The 16278-nt window shown below is 37.3% G+C and overlaps 1 protein-coding gene across 1 annotated transcript in view; it reads left to right on the forward strand.

Annotated features, from left to right (window-relative positions):
- Window positions 1–16278, forward strand: part of CCDC146 (coiled-coil domain containing 146) — a 79709-nt gene that overhangs the window by 385 nt on the left and 63046 nt on the right. The window contains exon 2 of the mRNA XM_014963779.1: window positions 10128–10294. Coding sequence (XP_014819265.1) covers window positions 10139–10294 — 156 coding nt within the window. The 5' untranslated portion in view covers window positions 10128–10138. The remainder of the gene's footprint in view (window positions 1–10127; window positions 10295–16278) is intronic.

The following is a 16278-nucleotide window of genomic DNA, read 5'->3' on the forward strand; positions in this document are numbered from 1 at the left end:
GGGGTAATGGCTTCAGAGTGGAAGAGGGTAGATTAAGGTCAGATATTAGAATGAAATGCTTTACTGTGAGGGTGGTGAGACACAGAGGGACTTTTTATCAGGACATGTAGGGACAGGACAAGGGGTAATGGCTTCAGAGTGGAAGAGGGTAGATTAAGGTCAGATATTAGAATGAAATGCTTTACTGTGAGGGTGGTGAGACACTGGAACAGGTTGCCCAGAGAAGCTGTGGCTGCCCCATCCCCTGAAGTGTTCAAGGCCAGGCCATATGGCGCTTTGAGCAACCTGCTCTAGTGGGAGGTGTCCCTGCCCATGGCAGGGGGTTGGAACTGGATGATCTTTAAGGTCCCTTCCAACTCTAACCGTTCTATGAGTCCTCGTCAGCATCCCTCTGTGCCAGGAGCCTTCCCCCCATGCCAACTAGCAGGTGAGAAAATGAGGCACCTCAGGGTGTGAGGACCCTTTCCATGGTCCCAGTGGGCTGCTCCTGGTGCAGCCAAGCGTTAGTTTCCGGCAGTGCTGGTTGGGTTTCAGCCTGCTCAACTCCCTGATGCAGCAGACTCTGCAGCCACAGGATTTGACACCTGCAAGGATGAGGCAGGAAAAAAGAGGAATGGGAAGAGGGAAATGGGAGGGCTTTGGGTAGCAGCCTGGTCTTTGTTATGCTTAAGCCTACAGTGAGACTGTGTGTGTTGAAATGTTCTTGGTCAGAGGATAAAGAAGCAGTTTGGCAGATGTGCTGGAAAAAGTTTTTTCAAAAGTGGTATTGCGGAGCTGCAAAATTGGTCTCTGTCAAGACAGCTTGGTTAAAGTGTTATTTATTGTGACAGCTTTTTAGCAGTTAATATACAGCCTAGCAGTTCTAAAGCCAGGCAAAGAAATATTTTCCTGAGCTCTGTACAAATATGTCATGAGACAATTGTCCTTATAAAGTTTACAAACAAGTGGGGGACTGCTGAATTCAGTTACAAAGACTTTTATGGACTTCATAACCCATATTATCATTGTATAATAATTTTTAAAATGAGGCAGGGGATGTGGGCATAAATGAGGTAAAGTCAGGGGCTGCATTCTTGTCACAGATATAATTTACTGCCAATAATAAGAGTGAAAGATGCGTAGAAAGGTGCATTGTCTTAGCGAAATTGCAACACAAGTAATAATGAAATCTGGGGCTGTTACTTCATTGATTTGCTGCCTTTTGCATTCCATTTGTTGTTTTTCTTCTTTTCCAAAAATAACTGTGCAAGCCATGCAATATGATATTTGGTCATGGAGTTGTTTTCATCTAATTAGCTTCATTTCCATTTTTATTGCTGTCTGGCATGGATTATTTGTGAATCTGAAATGAGATCTGAGTGTCCAAGAGGAAAGAAAATGGCTCTAGCTTTTTGGTCCATCTGTAATTTTTACTGTGGGAAGTTAAATAATAAATTTTATTAATCAGTAAAGCCCTTTAAATTAAATTATTTCATTGGGTTACATTATTCAGTCTCAAAAATCATTACATGAAAACTAAAAGGGCCAACCTGCCATATTTTAGTTTAGTACAGAAAAATAGAGTTCTAGAAAGACAGAAGTGTATCAAGAAGCATCTTGGGACATGATGGGGGATAGAAGTTATTTTTTTCAAGACTTCAGAAATAGTTGGTTTTTTGGAAAAAATACTACAAAATTCTCACTCTTGAGACCAAATGCCGAATTTAAGTGTTAGGTAATTTGTCAGGGAAATGGTTACAGACCTGTAAGAAGCGTGGTGCAATGTGCTGTAATTCCACTAGATGACAGCCAATTCAACAAATAACTCTATTCACCGACTGTTCAGAGGGAATCCCCGATCTTTGGTTGGGTGGGGCCTCCCGCTGCCACCCACTTCTCCTGAACTCAGTGCTGCTGTTTCTTGTCCTCCTACCTTATGTCTCCTTAAGTCTCTTATGTCTCCTGCCTCCTCTTAAACATCAGTGCTGCTTTCCCACTGCCCTCTTTTTCTCTGGTATCTTCATGTTTTATGCTCCTCATGTAGGCAGAGGTTTATCAGGTTGGGTCTGTACTATGCTATGCATCATCTTTAATATTGTCATTTTGTCTAATTGAGAACTTTGTTCAAGAAACCACTCAAAGATGCTTAAGCCTTAAGTATATATTTCACTGTTTTGTCTTGGTTTTGTTTTTTTTTTCATTAAGTACTGTCTAAGCATACTTATATGGTTAAAAATATTGAAGAAAACACATAAAATGTAATTGCTAGGAGGAAGATCTTCTTCCTCCATACATACAAAACCTCATGTTTTTAATGTTTTACTTATACCATCTATATTTTGGCTGTAATATAAATATTGATTCCATTTTGTTTTCATGCTCGATTGAATTCCAGCTGATCCCATATCAGCTGGTATGGCATGTGGCAGAGTCCAACAGTAAAATGAGATTTATTTTCATCTTTAATTTTCTGACTAGTCACTTGCAGGAAAAGAAAACTATATAAAATTTATAAATGAAGATTTAATTAGAGTTCCAATTTCAAGATGCCTGTGTGATTCCTTAATGAATTACAATGCTTATTAGCCATTTTACCGGATACTTATGGTGTTGTTCTAAGCTAAAGAATGTCCTGTATTTCATGCAAAAGAGAACAAAAACTAGACCTTATAAAGTGTTATGAAATAGATTTTAAAGCCAAAGCATTATTAGAGGCACTTTTAGGCTAAGGTAAGTGAGAGAGATTTCAAGGGAAGAGGAATTAAGTAAAAAAGGACATACAGGATAGGCTGTAGAAGGAATACATTTTTCTAACTTTTGTATTTGGAGTTAATCACAGAGTAAGAACAGACAGCTTCAGGTACCACAGGATATGCCTGGGCAGATAGATGCATGTGCTCTAATTGTAATGAAGAATTGCTCTAATTGTAATGCCACCCTGCAGGAGTGTTCTTACTGGTGTCATGCTCACGCTGAAGCTCCTACCTGCAGATGCTAGAGGATTTCAAGTTAACATCCAGCATTTAGGCAAGGTTCCCTGCACACAAGGCTAACTACTACTTACCAATGTTCCTCCATATCATAAGACTTAAGAATTTTGTAGTCAGGATATTTTTTCCAAGTTTCTTAAAAGTTCTCCTGTGTTTCTATTATGAAATATTTGTATTTTAGTTTCTTTATTTGTGTTTTGTAATTTGCATTTGTAATTCTTTCAGTGATTTATTTCTGAACTGCTTCCTTGAGCCTTCTTAGTTCTCAAGGCATGTCTAGGTTTCAGTGGGTAGGCAAAGCATGTTTTGTTTGTTTTCCCCTTGGTGTTTTAGTGTGTGTGTAGTGATGGTAACCGTTTCTTCTCAGGGATGGCAGAGAGAGGCAGTGTCCAAATCACACAATGGTTTGGATTTCAGGGATTTTTTGTTTGTCACGCTACCAGAAATTTTCTGAGGAAATTAAGTTCCTCATAGAAACCACATGAAAAGGGAAGTGGCAAATCTTACCATTCAAATTCTCCCTATCTTCACCATATCTAATGAGAACTCCAGCTGATAAAGTCTGTGTGTGGCTCAGGGTGTTTCTGTCCCAGATAGCAGAGACTTGAAAACAAGAGGAAACAATGGAAGTTACAATAGAAGTTGTTAAGCAGTTTAGGTATGTGGTGTGCCCTCATTTCCCTGAAGTAGTTGTCTATGAGTACAATACAGTCTCATCAAACATTCTATTCTCAATTACATGCATGTTATAATGCCCTATTGTACATTATGTCATTTTATTTTTAATGATCATTTAATGTTGGTATAGCTTTGTTGTTTAAAGACACTCTGCTCAGTTAAAACAGAAGATCTGCTGTGCACAAGACTGTAAGCTTTAACCTTGGGGAAAAAAGCATTAGGAAACAAAATTTTAGGGGATGAAAATATCACTCTGTCATTGAGTAAATCCATGGTGCTCCTATGTTACTAATATTATCTGTAGCTCTCATCTCTCCCCTCCTTCTTGAAGAGGATGTGGTAGAACTGGAAAAGTTCTGGAGAAGGATGACAAGGACAGTGGAAGGCAGAGAAGGGTTTTCATGCCGGTGACAGCAGGTAGATTGACTTCTTCAGCCTAGAAAAAGGATTATCAATTGAAGATACATTAGAATAAATCTAGTGGCACAGAAAGGTTGTGATTATTCAGTCACTCATCCAGCAAAAGAGTGAGATGGCATCAAGGAGACAGATTCAAATTAAACAAAAAGCACTGGTTATTCATGGCATGCTGAGGTAAGAGGAAAATAGCCATTCCCCTGGATTTTGCAGATATTGAAAGTTTTACATGAGTTCAAGGGGAGCGAGGGTGGGTTCAGAGAAACATCACCACACTCTGACTGCTGGATTCTTCTGTCCCTCCCCAAGCATCTGGTGTTGGCTGGAAGTGTGCAGAGCTAGGTCAGCTTTTGGTCTGACTGGATACTGCTGTTCTGATTTTCCAACTGCACTACATAATTTTTCTAACTGATTCAGCATGAAACACTGTCATTTGTCTTGTTTTCAGAGTCATTTTTGTTCTTTAACATTTGTGTGCAAAAGGAGGTAGCGTGAAGATGTGGATAAATATCCTGTATCATGCCCCACTCTTGAGTTGAGGTTCTGTTCATTGCCTCCCTGCTCTGGGTACTGCCCCTGTCTCCAGCCATCCTTGCTGCCTGCAGGCAGATGGGAAGGTGCTCCTTAGCAACATCCAGAAAAATTAGCCAACTGAGCTCATAACATTGATTGAAATTATTCAGGCTTCCTTAGCTGATTTTGCCTGAGAAAGTGGTCCAAAAGTTGTTAGTCTTGCAGATCAGTATTGAAGAAGGAGGAAGGTATCTCCTCCTGCAAAGGAAGGGAATAATACATAACATCTACAGATGCAGCTGGCTGTGAAGGGAAAGCTGTGTCTATGGCCTGAGCTCAAATGAATGTGAATTTACACCTATTTGTTTAAACTTGGCTAAATCTTAGGCTTGTGTTCTATTAAACAAAACAATTCCATGTAAATTGGAGTTCCATGTCAGTCTACACCAGTTTAACCAACACAGCTTAACTGAAATGGATCAAATTTTGTGGCAACAAAGAATGAATGAGGGAATATATTAAGAAATTGATAATTTCCATCAGGAAGGACGGTAGCACACATGTCAATGTGTAACCTACCATCTATAAATCCTGTTGTGAACCTGCCAGTCAGACTACTTTGCACAATAACTGCTTTAGTTGGCTTAACAGACTTCACAGTCTGGCCTAATGTTATCAGACCGAAATTATAAATTACCTGGAATGTACATTCATACAAAATTTTTATTAAAATAATTAAAAAGACATAATTTTAACACATACACTTCAACATACAACAGTTTTTGCCTCCAGCAACAGCACTGTAAATAACTTAATATTATTCAAATGATGAATTAATAACTTTAAGTGGCTGGGAAAAATAATTTGCTTTATGATTATTTTTCCCCTGCTGTGCTTAAAATAAAAAAAAAAAAGCATGCTCAAGTTGGGCTTGAAGGATAAGACTGGGTGACTGGCATCAAAATCTTGCTGACACTTTTCTGAACCTGAATATTTTTCTAAATAATTTTATAAATGCAAGGGATAAAGTTTAAAGGAGTTCATCAGTATATGCTAATGAATTCAATCACTTGAAATGTGATCTCTTAACAGAGATTTTTATAAATTTTATGTCTTCCTAATTAGTCTAGTTGGTGCATTTTCATACATGGAGCTGCAAGTCTTCATGTTCAGAATGAAATTTTAGTACATTTTGCATCTGTCACTCTGGAAAGAGTCAATGCAGCAGAGCACCCTCTCTCTGGATTCTGCACTGACTTGTGCACGAGAATTGCTGTTTGCTGGAGAGACACTGAAGCAAAGATCCTGGCGTAAGTCTTGGGAATCTGTGCTCAGGCTTTTATTAGTGCTGTCGTGAAGCTGTTTCACAAGAGGGTTCTCAGCCTGATTTGACCCGGGTTCCAAAACAGACTTGGAATTCCCTTTCTCTGCAATTCTGTGTGTCGGATCAAGGCTGTGATATTATTTGCAGTTCCACAGTTTGAAAACATCCATATTTGTTGAACCACTCTGTAAATTTAGAAATCGTGCCAACTTACATTTCTATTTGAATTAGACTGTTTATCAGATACTGCAAAAATACAAAATTTTCACTTTGCTTTTGAACTTTAAATATCCGATTTTGTATAAGCTGAATTTTAAATATAATTATGTGTAGGTATTTGAAGAATGCTAAGCTTTTTTACTGTCCCATAATCGTACATATCTTGTTACAGTCTGTCCCGTTCTCTCTTAAAAAGGAGTGGAGATTAGTGCTTATCACCCTAACTAAGGCTGTCTAATTGTTTTCCTCTATCTCAGCTGTCTGTAGTTGTATCTTAGTGTATTGTAAACTTTCCAAATTCTGAAGGTTGTTTTTGTTCTCTCTCTGCTCTATTCTCTGTCTCTGTTCTCTCTCTGACTGGAGTCTTGGAGGGGACACTTTTGTACTACCCTACTGCAAAGAAGTGTATTTTTTGACTGTGATTTTTTGACTGTGATTTTTTTCACATACAAGATGGACAAAAATGCCTACACCCATCAAGCTCTCAGTTTTTGGCATTGTCCTGCTTAGAGTTTCTGCCCTTGTGCTTTTCCCTTTCTCTAAATTCTTCCAATATGTTTGTATTAACAGTATGTTTCACATACAAGATGGACAAAAATGCCTACACCCATCAAGCTCTCAGTTTTTGGCATTGTCCTGCTTAGAGTTTCTGCCCTTGTGCTTTTCCCTTTCTCTAAATTCTTCCAATATGTTTTGAGAAACAAATAAAGCAGAAGCAGCCGCAGCCATAAACATGAGATGCATACGTTAAAATATTCAGGAGTTCATTATAGATTAAAAATTGCTGTAGTTATAAATATGTGTTTATGTACAGTATTTCAGAGTCTGTTTCTTGGCTTCTATGATGTTTACACTTGTTTCACAATGTTTTGACTCCTCCAGGAGAGATCACGAAATTGCTTTTTTTTCCATAAGCAAATACAGCCGCTGAAATCTCTCTAAAAGTCAAAATGTTCCTGAAGGAATTCCAGACAGCTCTAAAGAAAGTCATAAACTTGCCAGTTTAATTTTCACTACCTTTACAGGCAAGTGACTTTCAAAAGGTGGATGCACACAACACAACATTTTAATATCCATTTTCCCACCACAATTATAAAAAGAAATTATAGTTTTCTTAACTGTCAGATTTCTGGCTGTGGAATGCAAAATTGCTCTGGTGGTTTCAGTGGAGAAATCTGGTATATACTATTGAAATATTCTCAAAAATTCTTCTCAATTTTATTAGAGTTTTAATTTTGATTTACACCCAAAAGTTTATTGTTATACTGAAAGTTTATTTATTACTTATTCCTTGATTTATACTAAAAAGTTCTCTTAAAAGAGAAAGGTCTCCCATATGGTATGTGTAAGGCTGAATGATGTCAAGACTGACTAATTTGAAGTGGGTTCTGTGTCTTTGGCAGATGATACAGGTTTTATAATGATTTTATCCTACAGTAGAATACAATGTTCTCTGCATAATAGTTATTTTGCATAATAATTAATCTAGAAAGATCTGCTAGCATCAGGTAAACACTTGCAGAAGTTAGCAATTTTTCTCCCAGAATTTTGAAGAAAAATACTGATATTGATTTGGCCGTTCACTTTATCTACGGCCAGCTTCAGTGAACTTATGAAGAAATTCTTGAATTCTTCCACATTTCGTCCGTCTCCACTTTCTCCTGTGTTTTGCTGTACAAATACTCTATAGCTCCCCTATCTCACTATGTCATGGCAAGATTTCTCTGTGCCTCAGAAGTCCCTCTTCCCCTCTCTTCCCTCTGTAAGATACTTACTGCATCTCTTCAGTTATCCCATATCTCTTCTTTCTCCTGAAATGTTTGTGTCTTGTTTCATGCTGCCTTCATGCAAAAGGTCAATATTTTAAAACTCTTTTGAGTATACAAAACTCGTAAGATACTGTTATGCCAGAAGGTGTTTTGGCATTTGATAGAATGACAAGTACGGACCTGATGGACACTGCTGTCTTATCTGGTTACCAGGAGCATTGTACCCCTTGTATTCTACCTCCTGTTTCCCTCTTCCATCTTGGCATTTTCACACAACTCAGACAGTTCTAATGACTGATGCCTGGGAACATAATTCTTAAGTGCTGGAGTGAGACAGTAAACACAAAGTGAAGTTACATGAAGTTATAATAACTTGATGACATTAGGTCTCATCTTGCTTGGAAATTATTAGTATTATCCTTGATCTAGCTGTGCCTAATGCAAAAATTCCTAAATGAGAGCTATGAAAAGTGGAATTTTCTCAAACATTGTTGTAGGAAACTTATCTTCTTCAACAACCTTGCTTGTTCCAACTTTCCTTTCTCTCTCTGTATTTATTAAAGAACTGTGTTACCTAATTTGAAAAAGAGCTTTCTTTAGGATAAAGCTTATACCAAAGCCACAATTATAAAATTTAGATTTTAGCCTCTTTTAGTTCTCTTTTGGGGAACAAAAAAAGGATCCCACACTGTATGAGGGATCAAAATATATCTTGAATCCTGCGAGTTTTATTGGTACTCTTTGTTGTGGTTTAACCCCAGCCAGCAATTAGGACCATGCAGCCTCTTGCTCATCCCCCACTCTGAAGGACAGGGAGAAGAGGGAGAAAAGGAGGGGAAAGGGAAAAAAACCTCATGGGTTGAGATAAAGACAGTTTAATAGAACAATAACATAAAAGGAAAATGATAATAATGGTAAAAGAATATACAGGACACAAGTCACTCTCACTGGTAAATTGGTTGCCCAGCCCGACCCAAGCAGAGATTGTGGATTCTCACTCCCTGGCCAACCCCCATATATATACTGAGCAAGACATCTATGGTATGGAATATTCCATTGGCCATTCTATTGTTCTACCTGCCCTCCTTCTCAGCTTCTATGGGAACCTGAAAAAAAGTTCTTGATAAGGATAAACATCACTTAGCAAGAACTAAAATAGTATGAATTATTGACATTCCTTTCATACCTAATCTGAAAACACAGCAGCCAAATGAACTCTCTCTCAGCTGAAACCGGGACACTCTTGAATTAGTTCATTTGGATATTTTTCATGGTCATATTATTTTAGGAGAGGTCACAGATACTAAAAATGTAACCTGGTACATAACTGAAATGTTAGTACTTCATAAGAGCTTTGACTTGAGGAGATCTCACAATAACTATTTTTTCCACTACTTTTCTACCTCCTATTCTGAGATATTATATCGTGTTTTCTCATTTTCTGTAGTTTCAGAGTGTATTTGTTGGGTTTGGTTTTGTTGTTTTTGTTGTTTTTTTTTAAAGTATGATCATGCAATGACTTACATACATGAATAACATTAATGATACTACTTGCTCAAGTTAGACCAGTTCTTGTCCTCAAGATCTCTATGTTTTGTGAAGGGGATCCTTTTCTATGTAATTACTCCATGCAAGGCCACCGCAAGGGACACCGCCAAGGGTGGGCTTATGTTGGATGGAGAGAAGGGGAAGCACATTCTCGGACTAGTCTTATGGAAATGGCAGAGAAGAGATCATAGCAGTTATACCTATAGGAGTCCCATCCACTTGGGGATTTTCTGTCTAAGGACCTGCTTGAAGGCGACATCCGGACTCCCCGATTTAACAGATTTCAAAACTCACTGGTCAAAGGCCTGAGCAACTCAATTGAATTTTGAAGTTAGCTTTGCTTTGAGCAGGACTAGATGACCCCTGAGGCCTTTTCCAGCCTAAATCTATTCTTCAGTTCCTGTTCTTTAAGAAATACTGTTTTGCATCCTGTCTAACATTTGTGTGACAGTAACATAGCCAACGGTACAGGATTTGAAAAATTCAACCAGTGACAGATAATGCAGCGTCTTAAAAGTCTCTTATGAATTTATAACTGTAGACCCACCTAGACTGCTCACATTATGACTCTTGTTGTTTGAACGTGGGTGTCACATATTGATGTTGTGCTCTTTACACTACACATTTAACTTGCACAGTCATATCCCTGGATCTAATTAACTGTATTTTGGTGTTTTTTTTACTTCCTAGAACTTCAAACAATGAGTCAGGCTGGTGAAGAAAGTTCCAGTTCCAGTGACACAGAATTGGAAATCGAGAACGAGCAACCGACCTGTGCTCTAGCTCCAACAGTTTACAGCCGAGATGAGGGGTCCACTGATGTAACAGCAAGCCCTGCATTTCAGTGTTTAGATGAGGTACCATGTACCCCAGCTTTCTCTTTCTATAACAGTGAATATTATGTCCAAATCAATTAATCTGAAATGTATTATTTTGTTGTTAGTAATTGAAGGTTGTTACTGTAGGCTATCTGCAGCTTCCCTATTTCTTCTCTGATTTTCTTCTCAGTGGTAAGAACATTTTGTGAAGCAGAAACATACATTGGGGAATATTCCTGCTGGGGATGTTGTGTTTAATGGATAACCATGTTTCTTTTTTTAAGTAATCATGGCCTTAAGGGGAATGAGAATAGAGAGGTCTTGTTTTTGTATTATTCTAGCTATAGAGGTAATTGCATAATGATTTTTAGAAAGGCTCAATAGTAAGAGGCTCCAAGGTAAGTGGCTCCTGAGGCACTAATAACTGATGATGACAGAAGAAACCTTTTGGAACTCAAGGTTTTTTTTGGAATTTTTTGTGTAAAGAAAACTTTTTGAATACTAGAAATATTTTAGAATTTAAGATATCGAATACATATCAAATGCAATCCTTAAAAATGTAATGCCTGAACAGACATTAAGAGATAATCTAATCCAAAATTTACACTGAAGAAAAAATTTGTTCTTTAAAACTAATTGCTGAAGATAGCTATTTGGGTATCTTTTTTCAGCATTTTGTCATTGCTGGAGTTTTTAAAAAAGAAGTTTTTCCTACATCCCAGTTTAAATTTTCTTTGGAGCAAATAATGCAACCGTCTCCTTGCCTTTCCTACAGTGACAATGGAAAGCAATCAATTTCCGCCCTGTTTATAATAAACATGTACATCTCTCATATCCTAACCAAGCTGTGTTCGTATTCACGTTTTTCTTAAAGTTCTTAGAAGTTGCTTTACCTTGGGCTCTTTCCAGCTTGGATCTATCGAATTGGTTTTGCGCTTTGGACATAAGGCCAGTAGAAAGGAAGGGGCGAGAATATGTAGTGAAAAGGAAAATAGGACTGTCCCTTTCCTATCCTGCTATTAGATCATACTGAACATCGCATGAAACTGCACTGTCAGTCTCTCTCCAATCTCTTGTGCATTCAAGTGAAGTATACAGGAGGGAGAGTCCAGTGCCAATACGGTGAGCCGACAGCTTCCAGTATTGTTGTAGCACAAAACCCCTTTCTTCTCAGTCCAAGGCAGCTGCAAATGTCCAGAACAGCTCGACTCTCAAGAGCTGACCTCTCAACTTACAGAAAGCCTCCTGTCTACTGGAAGCATGGAAACTGCACTTGGGGAGTACTTTATTTTCCAGCTACTTGCATACTTTTTCTATAGATCTTTCAGTTGTGGTGGAATTTTGACAGCAGGAAGCATATGCCCCGTACAAGATGTCTTCACCCCCCACCTCTCCCCAAATAAAATAAAACTAAATGGTATAACATTCTAGAAGATATTCTACATTTAAGGACTTCCCCACCCTCCCTCTTATTTTTAATAATGGGGAAGCTAGTTTTTTCTAGCCTTATTCTAGAAAACGGTCAGATCATTTGGCTGATTTTTATTTTTGTTTTCCCAAAAAAATCTTTGCAAAGTGGTTATTCTGTATCTCAAATTTAAGGCCAACTTGCTTACTTCTGATAACATCGTGAACCATTAATGGGAAATATAGGCAACCTTAATATTAAAAGTTGTTCCCAGTTTGGGGAAAAATGTGCAGTGGAAAACTGCAGTAAGCAGTTTGCATAATATTTCATAACGAGGTCTTTTGGTCATTTTGTCAATTTTTAAAAGGGAACTATGACTCATTTATTCTTACCATAATTTTTAACAGTTGGTACTTGTGCTTTATGGGTAAGATTGGCTTTTCATCACTTATTCACATTTCTTCTCTTCAACTGACACTGTTGTTTTCCTTTGTTGAACTTTATACATAATTCAGAGATAAATATACGACTCCAGTCATCATAGAAGTTGTTGCATTGACACTGGCTTCAGCTTCTTGGAAAAGCTTTCAGAATTTTTCCACAGAAGCAGAATTGTATCATATTAGCTCTGGTTTACTGGCTAGTCATTTATGCCTGCACAGTAGCAAATGCTTATCAGAAGGGACACATTTTGACATTATAAGATTTATTTGTGAACAGATGTATCCCTTCAATAGCATTAAACCTTTCAGTCAAGCCAGTCTTGTTTTTCTCATGTACATAACAGATAGTCAAACATATGAAGAGCAACAAGTTAAACATCCTCAGTCTGTCTCCTTCCTTTTTAATAATACACAACAACATTGTTTAGCCTTGTGGGTTGGGTTAAAAACTGGACAGAGGTTTGAACAAAAGCCACTCAGTCCATCATGACTTGCTTCTTTTCACCAAGTGTTTGCATTTATTACCAAGTTGACATCACCCTAACTCAGTACTTCCACTGCTGTTGGTTAAAGGATTGTCATACATTCACTAAATGAACTTTCCACTTCTTTTAGCCTTTTTTGTCATGTTCTTGAAATAAAGACCTTTGCTGTAACACTTCTAATTGAATCTCTTGACTTGTGAATCTTTCCTCATATCCTGTTTTCTTCTAGTGTACACTGGAATGGAAAACTACAAAGGCTAATACCTGTGTGATGAAATAAATGTATTACTTGGATGAATGTTACATTAAGATGCAATAAATTATTCTGTTTCATTTTTAATTTAGTGCTTTATAGACCATATATATGTAATTTGATTCTTAAAAGGCAGCAAAAAATGTACTGAACTTTGTCATGTACGTTGTCTAAATTTCAAGAACTAACTTCTGCAAAATGGTCTGAATTTATACTCATCCTTTGCATGCAAATGTATGATTTTTTTGCAACAGCTGGTAATATAATGCATTTTTCTCTACCTTTATCATTATATCATCCTTGTTATAAAGATACTATTACTGCTAAGGCAGCACAGGACATACTGAATTTGCCATTTGAATAGAAAAAGCAACAGAACTTCACATGAAATTAGATTAAATGCTCAAATTGACAAGATTAAGCTGAATGAAAGTAAAAAAGACTGATTAAAAACTGCCTTCTGCGCACTCCCATAATTTTTATCCTCGTAATTTTTGCCCTTCCCTGCACTGTATAGTAGCATTTTTCCCCTCTGGACACTCAAGTTATTCTTTCCTTTTCTCTACCCAGACCAGGCTTTTCCATTTTAATGGAAACATAAATAAATAAAAATCAGTTGTCATAATGATACTGTTGATGTTTAGTTTGTAATCTATTACAGGTTTCAAATCCATTTCTGTTGCTTAATTTTTTGTTTTGTTACCCAAATCATCATTAATCCCAGCCACAAAAAAGAGCCCTACTCTTTCTTTACCAAATCTTTCCAATTTGTTAGTGAATCATTGAATGCTGCACTTCAGGAACAGTTTTACATCCACTTTATCTTTGCAAAATTTCAAAGGTTTTATAAAGTTGATGAATTGCTCACAAAATCTACTGGTTCCTCTTTTTGATTCAAGAGACTATCCAAAAACTAGTATTCTTCAAGTTTTTCAGTTAGAAGGAGAAATCAGTCATGGAGCCTAGTATCTCTTAATACTGTTTCATTAATTCTGTTTATTTATAAATTAGGTACAAGCTCCTCTTTTTCTGGGAAAAAGCAAAAAAAAAAAAAAAAGGAGAAATCAAATGGTGGGAGGCTAGCTTCTCCCAGTTTGAGGTCTCTTCTCAGTTAATATTATATTAGCAATTCTTGTTAGGCTTTACTCAAGAGTGATGACTCTGAGCTTTTCTATGCTGTGCTTTCTCTTTCCCTTCATTTTGTTGGTGTGTTCTTGCGGTAGAAAGATGGTTGTTAGTTCATTCAAATGTATACATCTATTTTTAAAACAATACCAGAAAAGGGATTCTGCAGCATTTATCTTGCATGTCCTTGTAGTGGATGCTACAAGCATCCTAGTGTCATCATCCATCAGGAAGCAGAAGGAACTTTTCATGAATATTTTTCATGACTACTTTGAAACTTGGAGTCTTTTTAAGTTTAATGAACTTTTTACCCCTGATAGCAAAAAGTGGTTGAGCTGCTAATAAAGATGTTAACCAAAATGCTGGTTTTACTGGAAATGCAGAGCAAAATCTCCATGTCTACCAAAAAATGAACAGTATGGTGTCAGGAATTTCTTAGACCAGTTTCACTTCTGCTGATCTGAAGCTGATTCGTGTGGGTCTGTTTACCTGGAAGAGCTTAAAAGTCATAGAACGATGCATATGTTCAATGTTTGAATGTGACATAAGGGGACAAAGGCACTTTTAATTTTTCTCTTTTTTCTTATCTGTGCTGCAAAGAAGAGAAAGTCACTTAAAGGCTGGTTACAGCTTTCAAATATAAGTACTAAGGATCAGTACTTCATATATTTCTTCACTGGCATTCCGACATCTAATGCCACCTCTCTAGAAAATAGAGCCTTTTGCAATTTCTAGCAAGCAGTTTTTTAATCCTCTCCTAACTTGGGTTAAATGGTAGGTGTAAACAACTTTACTTTTTTAAAAAAAAAGTCAATACAACTTTAAATGATAAATTTCTTAGAAATGCTAGCTTGGTAGACTAAGATATAAATTTTATTCTTTTTATATGAGCACCAATTTAATTTCTGCTCATCAACACATACTGTAGTGTGCTTTCTGCTCTTATAAAGTATGATCATTACTATATTTTTTGCATGGTAATCGTAGCAGTGGATAATTTGTTTCAGTACTCTCCAAACATGTATGTGCTCTATCTAAGATGTAAAAATCTTAACACAGCTGTTGAATGCAAACAACATTTTCAAACTTAAGCAGATCCTGGCACACTCCCCATAACATGCTCCAAAGGCTCCTGGCACAACAAAAAAGCTGTATAAATATGTTGGCACAGACAGCAGAAACACATGTTGCCTCCACCTCCACCCACAGGAATCTGACTGCTAATTAAATAAACCTTTTTTAAACTTTGTTGATACGGTCACTTGGGGAGTCAGCAAGGGATGATAATGTGTCTGTAAGCTAGAGTCTGTGTTTTTGTGGAACAGCTTTCAGCAAGCAAGCAATTCGTAGTGAACATTAAATCCATCAGTGGGTGCAATAGGTAAATTGATTGTTCCAATTGGTGGTAACTCCTATAAAAAGCTGTGGAGGGGTGGGGTGAATTTACAGATGCCTTTAAACAACAGGAGTGGGAACAGAGCCAGCATAATATGCTCTTTCTATTCAGAGGTTCTTTTTACCATTTGCAGGTGATGTTGTGAGGAAATAAGGCCAGGAAGCTGTTGCATGCATTTCTATTCTCACAAAGCAGGTGGTATTCCTATTCATTTCTGAAAAGCACGATTGAAAAGATTTATGATGTGTTGTTTCTCTATGCTGTTATCAAGTGCAGATTTCATGCCACACAGCTCCCTAAAGCTGCGAGGCGAGGAGAGGGAATAACCTTTAACTGCAGCATCTTCTGGCATTTTGGGCTTTTCTTAACAATTTCTGAGACACATCAGACTTAAAAAGACAAGCATACTGCTGTCTTATGTTCCAAAGTTGTCTCCCTCTTCCCTTTTTCTCACCCAAAATATGTAGTTGAGATCTGATATTCCAAAACAGGGTGATCTTCTACTAAAATTGTGATAGTACCTGGCCTTGGCTTATGATGTTTATGTCAGCAGAACTGCATGGTGAGGAAGCCAGAGCAATGTTAGCCAAACACACGTTTGATAAAAATGTTCAGTGGTGGAGAATCATCTGTTACACAGGTTAGGTTACTTTGAATGTTTAAAAGGTGATTTCTGGTTTCCTTATTAAAAAAAACCCTGTCCAAATGCTCCTTAATGAACAAAGCCTTAAGGATTTGCATGAGAAAGAGTCATCTTTGGGTTTAACATACAGAGGTTGAGCTGCAGACCTAAGCAGAAGGGCTTTTATATTCTGTCTCAAGAAAGAAATGAGAATTTCAGAGTGGACCCTACTTTTCCATAAAAATAACTGACTCCATGCAATGCTTAAAAATAAGTGTGTAAAACCTACTT

This window comes from Calidris pugnax, unplaced genomic scaffold, assembly GCF_001431845.1.
Source record: "Calidris pugnax isolate Ruff unplaced genomic scaffold, ASM143184v1 scaffold44, whole genome shotgun sequence".
Taxonomy (NCBI): domain Eukaryota; kingdom Metazoa; phylum Chordata; class Aves; order Charadriiformes; family Scolopacidae; genus Calidris; species Calidris pugnax.